This window comes from Eufriesea mexicana, unplaced genomic scaffold (genome assembly GCF_001483705.2).
Source record: "Eufriesea mexicana isolate 0111107269 unplaced genomic scaffold, ASM148370v2 scaffold305, whole genome shotgun sequence".
In the NCBI taxonomy this organism is placed as follows: domain Eukaryota; kingdom Metazoa; phylum Arthropoda; class Insecta; order Hymenoptera; family Apidae; genus Eufriesea; species Eufriesea mexicana.
In genome coordinates this window covers 760,974-774,169 of record NW_016908472.1, presented here as the reverse complement: position 1 = coordinate 774,169, position 13,196 = coordinate 760,974, and the positions used below count along the sequence as shown (strand labels likewise).

Genomic DNA, 13,196 nt, shown 5'->3' with positions numbered 1-13,196 from the left:
GGGGGGGGGGGAATATTCCAAATGTTGCGTTTCATAAAGTTTATAAGAATTGCATAAAGATACAATTTGTTTTTGTAAAACGGATCAACTCGAGTCGAGAAAAATAAGGTCCTGTACATGAAACAACGTATCTGTCAAATTGGATCTTACGAGAGCTATTATTTCTAATATAATTCTAATATAATTAGAATCACGAAATTGTATAAAAGTAATTTGTAAATTTCTTTCATAGTGAATACACTTAAGTGTACAAATTATATATTACTCGGGATTGAGGAAAATGACAACGGCACACATAAGAGAACAGTGAAATAAGAAAAAAAAAAAAAAAATTGAATACATGCGAGGCTTTATTGCACAAAGTACCATTATATTTTTCATAATCCCAGTGTTATTTGAATTAAGTGTAATATATAGGTTTTTAAATTAATAGATAAAATTTTACTAACATATTTAATTTATTAATTTTCGCGATCGAATATAGCTAGTTATTGCTATAACGACGAATATACGCAGGATTTCGTATTTATTATTACATTATACAGTTAGTAAATACATATTATTGAAAGCTATTTAATATGTATAAGTCTCATTTACATCATATGTTTCTACGTTTTTGCACAGTATCCGAGACACCTTTATTCAATGAAAGAGATACTATGATATCCCCTTCTGTTTTTGCAACACAACTTGGAAGCATACAAATGTAGTGTAGTAACACCATAAGATTACCATACAATGGATCTTTTGTAGCATGACAAACGGTGGCGCCTATCTTTATAAGAAGTAAAAATTTATGAATTGAGAATAGAATTTTAAATTCTAATTTATTCTTGTGAAGAAATTTGTAAATGATTTTTATGAGTGATGAATTTTGTAATATTAATTTTCTTTATACAATATCAAAGTAAAACTATTTTCTCTTATGCAAAAATAAGATTGATAGTATAATGAATGTCTTGATTGCAAGATATTATATTATTTCTCTTTCTTTCTTGCAAATAAATCATAAAATGTTGATATTATTTTAAAACATAACGGAATTATTTTAACGAATCATAAATATTTATCTGTATGGAGGCAGCAAAAAAATTAGAAGAGCTTACGGTTTACCGGTAATCTTGCACGATAAAATATCTGCGCAATTACACAAACTGCGTTACAAATGTCATTAGACAAGCTGTACCGCTCTAATTATATGTAAATCACTTTAAATTAATTTAAACCCATATTTGTAGATTAACAAGGTCAACATGGTCGATTACGTTGACGATTACATTAAGCGTGCGTGAAGACTGAATTACTGTTACAGGATATTTCTAGCAGGTAATTGCGCTGATTAAATCTGGGTTGTAAATAATTTAAACTTTAAATAAATAGAAGATATTTTTTATTTTTACGAATAAGTTTGTACACTTCTGTCAACAAGTAAATTCTCCAATTATGAACTACTTCTGCGAAATTGTTCTTATTCGATCGTATGTGAAAAACAAATTTTGTTCATTGACTTACGGTTTAACGTAATTACACTTTATCATTTGATCTTGGTCGACTTCGAATCGTGGTTGTGTGCGATGACGGAGTTCCTTCGTACTTTCAACTTCCATTCTTACAAATATCAAATATGAGTTTTGTCATATATCGTTTAATGCTCAAAAAGCACCCTAATTCGAAGTCTCGCAAACTGTACAAAGTATCTTAGAAAAAGGAGGTACAAAGACAATCATCCTGTAACTACGAAAAAACGATTTTGAGTGCTATTGAAATAACAAGCATAAACTAAAACAAGTATTATGCTTTATTTGTAAACTTGTTGCAACAGGAAAACATATAGCGAAGCGAAGAAGAAATAATGAGGAGGGAAGGGAGAGAGGAATACAGAGATAAAGGGAGTTAAAGAACATAAAGTGAAAGAGATTGAAGACGATGAAAAAAGAAAGAAGGAGCAGGAGGAAGTACGTCGGGTTACAATTGCATATCCTTGATTATGGAGTAACATTATAAAATATAACATCCATTTCGTAAACACAATTTGGTGATCTTATCAGTTCAATAAAATGCGCGTACATATAAATCAAATCCAATAATAATTTATTCGTGACACGATATTTTCTTTTTTTTTGTACATTGTCATTAGTATAGAAAGATAAGACAAAAATCATATACAATATCACTCTCGTGTTTTCTCGAGAACAAATTTTTTTTTTTATTACATGGTATTTTAACTATTAATATATAAACAGACTTCCAGTAAACGTTTCGTGTAATACGTTTGAAAATCTGTACATATTTACACATATTTGTTCCGAGAGCGATAATTCATTGCAAGTATTTTAACCTTAATGCTAACTGCATAATATACTCATACGTGACATTCTTCCTCTTGATCGATTTTTCGATTAAAAGACGTTACAAGACATTATTTATACGTTACCCCCTTTTACTCGATTTAAAAACTACGTATTAATACGAATACGTTTTCTTCGTTACGTGCTTTGACGCGATGATCAATCTCCAATCGCATTTATATAATAATACACTTCATTTAATATTGCATTTTGCAATGCAAAACAATTTCATGTGATGCATGTGTAACGGTGCCTTCACTCGACAAAATCTAGATTGTTGCTCGAGTTATAAAATCGCGATAGATAACTTTGGGTTTCGTACATTGCAAAATATACGAACAAAAATTGTGAATATATTGTCGTGGAAAAATTTGTCCATCTATTTATGTGTGATCAAAACCGATGCCCAGTATCGACAACACTATGACCTGGAGTTTTCATTTTTTTTCCTCGTCAGTTTGAGGATAAGTCTATATCCCATTGTGGAATCGTTAGATGAAGCAGTTATGTTTTTCATTCTGCCTGAAAAAAAATACATACGCTGTCGTACGAGAAATATCATTTGTACTAAGAATAACAACGATAACAGAATGAATAAGAAAAATGTTATTTAAAAAAAAGACATTATAAATAGCATATAAAGCAAAATTATTAAATACGATTATCCTCTACTTTAATCTAATTCTGAAGTGGATTTCTTTTTTTCATATGTTTATCTAACAGAAGCAGTCGGAACTATTTATGTACCTTATTATTCCACTTTTATGACATATATCCTAGTGGATTATTGTTTGTTCGCAGTTTGTCCGCTAGTTGTTGTTGTTTGTCCACTCTGTTGCTGCTGGCCCCAATACTGATTATAATACTGCTGATTCCAACTACTCCAATTTCCATTACCATATCCTTGTTGATTATAATTGCTTTGATTGTATGAGCTTTGTCCATAACTCTTCCAATTACTCCACGGTTGTGATCCCCAATTATTTTGTTGGCCCCATCCTTCTTGAGATTGACCACTTGGCCAGTTGCCTTGCTGACTCCAAACGGACTGTTGCGACCCTTGATAATTCCTTACAAAAAATTAATCCACGTGTATATATTAATTATGATTAATAAAAGTTTAGTAATAAGAAATTAGAAAACTGACAAATATAATTACCCTATTGGAGCTCTTGATCGGGTACCTTGACGAGAACCCAAAGCTCGCCCTCTGTCATTTCCTCCTCTTCTGTCAACATTTCCACATCTTCTATTCATTCCTCGGTGTACAAGTGGAATTGGTACACCCCTTCTCCTGCGTGGCATCGGAGGCCCATAACCACCACCGCCTCCACCACCACCACCACCACCACCACCCCCACTACCACCACCGTGTCTTATATGCCCACCTCCTCTTTGTGGTCTATCCCTCCATCCCATATTACCACGCCAAACGGGATTACGATTTCTGTCGGAATCTGCAGATATTCATTTTTTAAGAAATTTTTCTGTTTAAGCCTGTAATTTTTATTAATTTGTATATTTTCCATAACTCTCACAGTTATTTCTCCTGTCACGATAATCTCGATTATCTCTATTGTCGCGATTGCTTCTTATGTCACTTCGATAATCATGGGCGTTCTCCGATCTCAAATCAATGCGTGGTCGTTTATACATTTGTTGTTCTCCATAGCCTGCTTCTTTCCCCTCCTTATTATAATTTTCTATAAGTTTCCCACCTTCTTCTTGATCAAGCTCAACCCAATTAACAACATCGAACGATTCACCAACAACTGGAGCTCTAAAACTCGCTAGAAAAATATAACGTCTGTTGTAGTATATACCACAATAAAAATGTAAATATTACAAAATAAAGATTATAATCTTAAAACTAACCTTTCATTTCTAGAAGCATAGAATCAGTAATTTCCTTGCCTTCTATTGATTTATGCTTGATAGTGCGTGACTTAAATTCTTCTTCTGATGGAACTATAACTACTGCTTTTCTCTGATATCCGTAAAAATTTTTCATTTTACGTCGTTGTACGGAAGGATACACATTTGTCTGTATTATATTTGGTAAAATATAAATAACATTCAATTATTAACAATTGCATTATTTTGACATTAAACAAAAGGTCGAACATTTTAAAATTTGAATACATACTTGATCTAATATATAATTACGCCTTCTACTAGAAGCCATTTCCATCAGTTTGTTTAATGCATCGGTACATTTATCGATAAGTCTCTTCCATTGTTCGTCATAACCTTCTTTGTAGGATAATCCGGGATCCTTAAAAAAATATTATTGATTAATGTTCCTATCATAAAATACATGCTGTCCTAATACAGTATTTATAATACATACTTTCATTTTATTGATTAGACTACTGAGCCCTAAGATGTTGTACATCTTTTGAGGATGTTGTGTTGCATATTTCGTTGCCCATGTAGTTTTCCCGCAAGCAGGTAATCCACACATCATTATTACTTCGCATTCGTCTTTTTTCTCTGGTCTTCGTGGACCAGGAATTTTATATTGAGACTCCACATTTCCGATTGAAACGTAATCTTGTAAAATTTCATCTGTCCAGGGTGTTTCTTGGCCAAAGTTGCAAGCAAAGCTACAATTTTTACTTAAAATATGTGGGAATAATGGTTTGTCACTAAGTTCTTCTTTGGAAATGCTAAATGCTATGCCTTGATCCTTTCCATTAACTGTATAAGACAGTATAACATTTTCGGTTGTCGCATCAAAATAACAACCGATAATGTCATCCTTTCCAAACTGAAGCCCATAATCTTCGTACTGATTATCCGTTAATCTTTTACCAGTACTGCTATATCCAAAACTGAAATTTTCTTCCCCAAGTTGCATTGAAGTATAAGGAGTAGACCAACCAATTCTGAGTACATGTGGATGTTCTTCATTTTCTGCATTAACGGTACAGTATTCAACTATTTTTGCCTCATAATAAACCTTTCCACAAAGAAAACCATAGGACGCTCTTGCACCAGCCCACATGAGCGAAAATCCGCCATTGAGCATAGGTGTAGCAGTAAAAAATCCATCTTTATCAATAACCAAATTTAAATCCGAATCATCTAAAATAAAAAAAATAAAAAGAAGTAATAATAATTACTTAAACATTTGCTTTATATAACTGAATTATTTGTATTAAATTTTCAACATACACCACGACAGTATTAAAGCAGAATCATCAATTTCAGGTTCATTCTCGATGTCAATGGGAAAGGGCGAATCATGCCGATCTTCTAAAGGACTAGGAGATCTTTTCCGCTTTTTATCCCTAACCATGTCGTTCGTATCTTGTTCTTTCATATCTACATCTGTATCTTCTTCGTGTTTAATTTCTGTCATTTCTATATCCTTTCCACGTAAACGAAAATAGGTCAATGATTAAAAATAATATTTCCTGTAGGTACAGTAAGGTTCTCATGTAACAAAATGTAGAGGACGTAGTAAATTTTGAAAAACATCCGCGATCTCAAACGCGTATCAACGAATATTTCTTCTATTTTCCATTTAGATATTAAAAATACAAAATTCTAAAAATTTTTCGTCAAGCGTATTTTCAATTTTAGGAAATTTATTTCAACTGTAGTCCTCTACATTTTACTGAGATCGCGGATTGTACCAGATGAAGTACATATCAGGTAAAGACAATGAACGTTGCAAGAGAATAAAAGAGACATTTTAAATGTCGCTTAAAAATTAAAACAGCATTATGAAATCTAAAATAAAAGTACAAGTAATACATATAATACCATTAAGAATTAATTTATAATACATACCTCTTCATCTTGACTTTTTTCAATACTACTATCCACTTCTTTTTCACTAGTAGACAAAACATTTTTATTCTCCATGAACTGATCTTCAGCTTTTAATTCATCACTTTCATTGATATCTATATCTTGTTCTTCTCCAAGTAAATCATTTGTTGGTTGCTCTGTGTCAGGAATGTCAGTAGTTTCATTATCATTAATTGATTCTACAATATGATCATTATCTACAGATTCTACATTTTCCTCTTCGTGTTGAATAGTTTCCCCTTTAGTATTATCTGATTTATCACATGTATCATTAATTACAGTCAAATTTTCTTGTGCATCTGTAACAGAAAATACTGGAGTAGTATTTTCACTTTTCTTTAGACGTGTGTTTTCGACTGCTTCTTGGTTTGATTTGATCTCTGCTATTGATTCTTGTTTTTGATCCACATCATCTTTATCATCTAATGATTCCTTTGAAATTGAAACATCAGTATCACTATGTCCCCCTGGTGATTTTACAGGAGATATTTGTGAAAGAGTTATATCCTTTTCATTTTTATTACTTTCTGTAGTATCGGTATCCTTTATTTCATCTTCTTCTTTTATAACATCCATAGAATTAGTACTCTCATTCTCTATATTTTGCAATGAATCTTTTGTTCCTTCTTCTTCATTTTTTTCTGATGACAAAAGCTTTTTTTCTGGCACAGAAGTTTCTTCCTGAACAACAGTATCTTCTTGCATAGCTGTTTCATCTTGTGTAGTGGTTTCTTCCTGCATAGCTGCTTCTTCTTGTGCAGTTTCTTCTGGTATAGCTTCTTCTTGTAAAGCAGGTTCAGATATTGTGGGAGATGGTTCACGAGACATATCATTTTGATCTGCTTTTTTTGGAGACGTTCTTCTTCTAGAATACCCAACTCTAGATGTTCTTCGTTTTTTCATCACAGGATCTTCCTTTGGCATCACAGAAGCACTTTTGGATAATCTACTAGACTTTTTTGGTGTCTGTGGTACTTTTGTCGATTTTTCATCATTTTCTTGAACTGCATCATCTTGTGATTCTTCAGTACTGGCATTTACTTTTCCCTGATTTAGCTCTATAATTTGGAAATATTTATATTACATCAATTTATAAAAAGCTGTAGTACTCAATAATATAATAAAATGCAACATTTATCTATAAATCTGAAGCATTAAATATTTAAACAGTACATATCATATGATTTTACTTCAATTACCAATTTTAATACATAAGCGATAACATAATTAATGTAAATGTAGAAAAACTTTACCCACTCCAAAACCAATAAAAAGACGTAGTGGCGTCGCGTGTACAATTCGTACGTAAACAGAAGAAAGGCGCGCATAGTTCGCGCCTACACAGCATTGGAAATATTAAAAAGAAATTCTTCACGACTATTGATTATTTTTAATAACGATAAGCAGGTTATCGCTTTCCATTATAAGATAATTTAATGGAAAAAACAACAGAAAACGTTAGATGAATTATTATTGTCTCATTTGAATGTTTGTCAACATTGAAGTACACAAATAAGTCGATCATTGGATGAAGAACAATATGCTTAAAAGAGTTTCAGGCACTATAAGATTATAGAATAGAAAGAGAGTAACTTACGGCTTGCATTTTCCTCTTCTATCGCCTTACGAAGTCTCTCAACAAGCACTGACTTGACGCCTTTCGTATCGAGTCCACGCTTTGAGAGTTCTGTCCGTAATTCGACCACTTTTAACTTTTCTGGATCCATTGCGCGTTATATTTCACGATTTTTGTTAATCCACGCACTTTTATTCCGCAGAAAATCTTACGAAAAGCCCATACACGCGCCAGTGACCCGCGTTAAATATACAATATGGCGATACAACTGCAAACAACGCGTTACGTGTTGTAAATGGATTTTATTGGTCAATGTGGCATTTATTTGAACTAACGCCAACTTCACTACTAATGGAATTATTTGTCCCCATTGCAGAAGTATAGTGCTGTAATTCTTATTGGTGCTTTGAAGGCGGGATTTTATCTGATTCGTTGAAAGATTACGTATGTATACGGGATTCGTAAGTTGCATACAAATTTGTAGGGTAAAGTTGTCAGACTTGTTGGAATGTACCACTTATCGAAATTGGTGAAAAGAATAGAGGAAGAGTTATCTTTTTAATAATTCTCACTGGTTGATAAAGTCCTTTGCAGTAAAAAAAAAACAACATAGAATTGCATTCTCTCTCTTATCTCTTTTTCGATGGAATAACGCGTGCAATTATTTAAGATTTACTCGGACATCTAAGATTCATTTTTTCAGATATGATTATTGTGCAGTAACCTGAGTCTTATAGAGAAATATCTTGTTTATGGTCGTCAATATTCATCGAAGATTCATTTGGTTTCTGTATCATCTTCTTACTGTTTCACAATTATATCATGACAGCAATAAACGTGAATTGGTTACATTCGGTAGAAGGGGAATCGCTAATGCACCACTTTTATGTAAACACATCGAAGAAGAGAAGATTTTATGGTAAAAATGATAGTCAGATGAATGGTTATTCATTGTATATATTCGTCGATTATCAATTTACCTTGTGCAAACTCTCTTAGGTATTCTTGAAAGACCTCCTCTACCATCTTCAATCGAGGAAGTTACATATAAAATTTTTATGGTTGGTAGATCTGGTGTAGGAAAAACTGCAGTTGTAGCTCGCCTTGCTGGAACATTAGAATCCAGCAATTATACTGAAACTAATGGCATAAAAAAGACTAATATATTTTGGCCAGTCAAGATATGGGATAAAGTTGTATTGTTTAAGCTACAGTTTTGGGATACTTCAGAAACAAGCATTAAGAAATATAATCATATATTGCCTGTATGTAGGATATTAAAATATCATAAAGATGACATATCGGAGTAGGATATCAAGAAATTGTATTTACATTTATAGGCATGTAAAGACAAAGTAGATGCTATATGTTCAGTATTTTCCTTTGATGACGCAACAGGATTTAATGACGTTCCATATTTGATGAATACTATGGCAGCTATAAAAGAGAAACCAGCAAATATAGTAATAGGAACAAAGTAATTTATTATAATACAATTTTTTTCTCTTTTGTTTCTATCTTGTAAGTTAATTGGACTGTAAATATTTTGTAGATTTAAACCATGGTCCAGTTCTACAATAGAAGATGCTCGGATAAAGGAATTTGAAGACAAGTGGAAAGTTAAAGTTATCAGAATTGATATTAACAAACTTTCCACAAGGTCTGAAGTGTTTGATTGTTCTTATCAGTTGAATACTATATGTAATATTCTTTGGAACAGAGATAAAGAATTTATATCTAAACAAATGGGACAGAGCCAATAAATTTTTTACCATATTTTTGTACTACTTCAAAAAGTTTTTATATGAGATTTAATAAAGGTAAACTTTTGATAATTGTTTCACATCGATTTTTGTGTTTTACATAAATAATGATACTATCCTAATTGATCTATCAGAGTGGGAAACATATTTGACATAGTGCAAGTTAGAACTATAGGTGGGGATTTAAGGATGGAAGTTGTCAGTACTAAACGCTAACTTCACGAGAGTACGCATTGTTTAGTGGCGGCAAAGTTAGTGATCCGTTGGATCAATTGTCTGTTTTCCTTTCAAAGAGATAATTAAAGCGCTTAAAAAATTATGAGAAATATATACTCAGGTATGATGTGTCATATTTATCATTATACAATAAAATTATGAGAACGTAATTAGCGTTTGATTTTCAGTAAAGTTGTAATCTAGGTTATGTTGTAATGTTTTGTTTTTATATTTCATTATTTAGCGCTTATTATCAATAGTAATTCTAAATTTTAAAAAATCACAAATATTCATTTGCTTATTAATGCTGTAACTTTATAGTTACGATATTTTTATTGGTACTTCATCACTCACTCATGCGCTCTTTAATGATGCGTAGTTCGTAAGCGTGGGTAAAACAAAATGCTGTTACAAGCAATGTGTACAGTTCGATTTCAATAAAATATTTATACTATTTCACTTCTGTTTGTAAGTTTATTTGGAAATTTTATTATAGAAATGAGAAGCAATAAAATTCTCTTAGCGGGAGGAATAATTCTTTCATCGGAAGTCATTTGGTATTTATACAAAAAACTATATAACCTATGGTCTAAATCTACGAACATATGCAAGATTCCGAAAGCCAGTATTTACAAGTCGAAACAAAACATCTCAGAAGTTATGTTTTTTACAAAGGAATCTAGTCTTTGTCGAATACATTTCGCTGACAAACAGACTTGCCTCAAAGACAGTTGTCCGGTTCGATATTTGAGGTAATACGCGATTGTCCGTCAAATTTCAAACAAGTTTTATTAATATTTTTTATTATTTTTTCTAATTAAACGATGAATGATACTATAGGAAGTTGGAAAGTTATATACACCAGACGACACGGAGTTTAGATGTTTGCATGTACATGTTAACATGCCAATTGTTATCAAATGCAATCGTGGAAGCTCATAAACGAGGCGTATTGGTTCGAATAATAATGGATCTGCAAATGGCTTGCACCGATGCCGCCCAAACGTCATTATTCCATAATAACGGTGCGTGATAAACGATGATTCGGAAACATAATCACGAATTAATACTTTCGTCGATACGTGAAAATTACGTTTGAAATGCGTTTTAGGGGTGCCGCTGAGATTAGTGTATAACGATGTTTTGATGCACCATAAATTTGTGATCGTAGACAACGCTATAGTAATTACTGGTAGCACGAATTGGACAATGTCTGCATTTTTTGGGAATTTCGATCACGTAGTAGTAACCAATCAACATTTGCTGGTGCAGCCGTTCGTCGTCGAATTCGACAGGTTGTGGAAGACATTTTCAAAGTCACAAGAAAAATATGTGGACGAGCCTTCAGTCGATAGCAGCTTACAAGCCAGTAAGTAACCGCTTTATTTTTACAATGTTTCCTCTCGATACTCGAGCAGTTTTTAATACGTATACTTGTCGAATCTCTTCCTAATACCTAAGGGAAGACGATATCGTCTTGAGAGAGCTCCTTTGACGTCAAAGAAATCGAAAGAGGGGTCATAAAACTCGGAGGCATGTTAGTGGTAGGAGGTATACATAATGTATGCAAAGATACTCGTAGATAAGGATGCGCGTGGCGTACCGGTGAACACGTGAAATAGCGTGATGTGGATTGGTACAGAGTACTCCGAACAGCAGTTGATGCGATATGTTGCGTCCCATCCTGACGCGACGTGACGCGCGGTTACTTGCTGCTCTCATCGGCCGATAAAAGTGGAACATTGTCCGTATATATAAATAGGTTAGCCTGTATGAAAATAGACGTCGGGCTGTTGGACCGGAGGATCGATGACGGGATACTCGGCGGCGAGCCGTCCATTGCCTCGACTTTCTTTCCTTTCCACTCTTCTTCGAAATTCACGGTCTCGGTGCTATCGTTGTGCTCGTTCAACATCGGCCAATATGTCGTTCGTTTGCTTCTTCGTCATTTCCAATTCGTCTATAATTGATCTAATATTCCTATACTCGCGTATGTATCGTTATATCGAATAACGAAAAGAATAGTTGGATCATAAACGTAGACGTATCGTCTCGTAATCGTGTTCTTTTCTGCTGTTCGATATTATTAAATCGTGCACGTAGGTGTACACATGTTTCTACACGAGGTAAATACGTTCGCACGTTGTAGAAGAAGTATGTAACTTAGGAAAGCAAACGTTCAGAATAAACGCATGACGCGCGGAAATAGCAGCGCTCAAGCCCAAAATACGCATTGTATCCAGATAAAAACCGAGTGCACGTTGGCGCAGTTTGATGTTTGCTAATCTGCTTTTTCCTGTATCGCGTCTACGTCAATAGTACGAACACATCGCTATTTAGAAAAACGTATTGTTTTCCAGTTAAACTGTTTCTTGCTTTCCATGGTCGAACAGTATCCGAAATATCGTTGCCAACGATTCCACGAATCGTTACACACACACACTCTCTCTTTCTCTCTCTCTCTCTCTCTTTCCATGGTCGAACAGTATCCGAAATATCGTTGCCAACGATTCCACGAATCGTTACACACACACTCTCTCTTTCTCTCTCTCTCTCTCTCTGTTTCGAATCGAGTAATAAATTTTGCGATTCCGCTTTAGTTCCTACCACCAACCGCGAATGATAGAAATCCGTGCACGTTGAGACACACCTTTCCCACTAAATTCGGATTTTATCGTTGCTTATAAAAAGATGTTTTCTCGTACTTGTATATTCTTCTATTTTTATCGAAGAGCGCGTGTAATTCTGTTTCGACTATTAGATGTATATATACGGAGAATAAGTACGATACTCTGCAACTGGAGAAAATAGGCGTCTCGTAGGTCAAGGGAGTGTCAAATCGGACAAGTGGCACGTTCGCGATGGCCGCGAGAGTCGCGGATTCGGGAAAAGGAAAAGGTCAAAGGTCGAGTATTCCTCGATGGTTCTCTTAGTTGCTCTCTTTTCCATTTGAGACACGGGCTTTGAAGGACAACAAGAAAGAAAAATGTTTCGTGTACAGGTAGTCGTTTCGCTCGTTAAAACACTGTGGAATATCACGCGAATTGCAGAACTACCATATCTTCCGGAATCTTTGTCTCTCTCTCGTCCCTCAAGAAAAAAGTCAGGTTCGTTTCAGCAAGCGTGCAGCTTCGTTTGTTACATTTTTCAAATACCTTTTCTCTGTTTCAGTTAACGAGGTTCCGTTAATTCGCGAAGCTCGAGCTTTTACATTGCGAGTCGTTGGAAGAGAGACCGAGAGTAACTCGAGAGAACACTATTTTTCATAGATCACACTGGGAGATTTCTGTTTAATGCATTTATTTCGATATCGTTAATATAGAAAACATCGTGTCGCGTCATCGGAGGCCTAACGCGTTAGTTTGCTGCACACTTCTTTCCTTCTGCGTTTTCTTCTCTTTCTCTCTCTTTTTTTTTTTGTAATTTTTCTCTTTTTTTATTCATAATGTTTCTACAAGTTTGCTAATTACAAAT

At 34.0% G+C, this 13,196-nt stretch overlaps 3 protein-coding genes across 4 annotated transcripts in view; 2 read left to right on the top strand and 1 right to left on the bottom strand.

Moving 5' to 3' along the window:
- Positions 1-2,556: 2,556 nt before the first annotated feature.
- LOC108555911 (heterogeneous nuclear ribonucleoprotein U-like protein 1) lies at positions 2,557-7,894 on the bottom strand. 2 transcript variants are annotated; one of them, XM_017911795.1, is made up of 10 exons: positions 7,765-7,894; positions 6,147-7,225; positions 5,526-5,721; positions 4,699-5,435; positions 4,495-4,623; positions 4,224-4,392; positions 3,887-4,138; positions 3,508-3,805; positions 3,096-3,418; positions 2,557-2,870 (listed from the first exon to the last, which is right to left on the bottom strand). In XM_017911795.1, the coding sequence occupies exons 1-9, from the start codon at positions 7,892-7,894 to the stop codon at positions 3,133-3,135; spliced, it is 3,276 nt and encodes a 1,091-aa protein (XP_017767284.1). In that variant the 3' UTR covers positions 2,557-2,870; positions 3,096-3,132. The 2 variants fall into 2 exon arrangements, with proteins under 2 accessions (XP_017767284.1, XP_017767285.1); XM_017911796.1 differs by having other exon boundaries at positions 2,557-2,866.
- A 513-nt stretch (positions 7,895-8,407) lies between these two features.
- On the top strand, positions 8,408-9,506 carry LOC108555828 (REM2- and Rab-like small GTPase 1). Its single transcript, XM_017911654.1, has 4 exons — positions 8,408-8,662; positions 8,743-9,008; positions 9,084-9,220; positions 9,296-9,506. The coding sequence occupies exons 1-4, from the start codon at positions 8,566-8,568 to the stop codon at positions 9,504-9,506; spliced, it is 711 nt and encodes a 236-aa protein (XP_017767143.1). The 5' UTR covers positions 8,408-8,565.
- An 802-nt stretch (positions 9,507-10,308) lies between these two features.
- The window catches only part of zuc (Mitochondrial cardiolipin hydrolase zuc), an 8,871-nt gene continuing 5,983 nt past the window's right edge, over positions 10,309-13,196 (top strand). Inside the window, exons 1-3 of the mRNA XM_017911788.1 lie at positions 10,309-10,474; positions 10,563-10,747; positions 10,834-11,091. Of these exons, the coding sequence (XP_017767277.1) occupies positions 10,383-10,474; positions 10,563-10,747; positions 10,834-11,091 (535 nt within the window). The 5' untranslated portion in view covers positions 10,309-10,382. The remainder of the gene's footprint in view (positions 10,475-10,562; positions 10,748-10,833; positions 11,092-13,196) is intronic.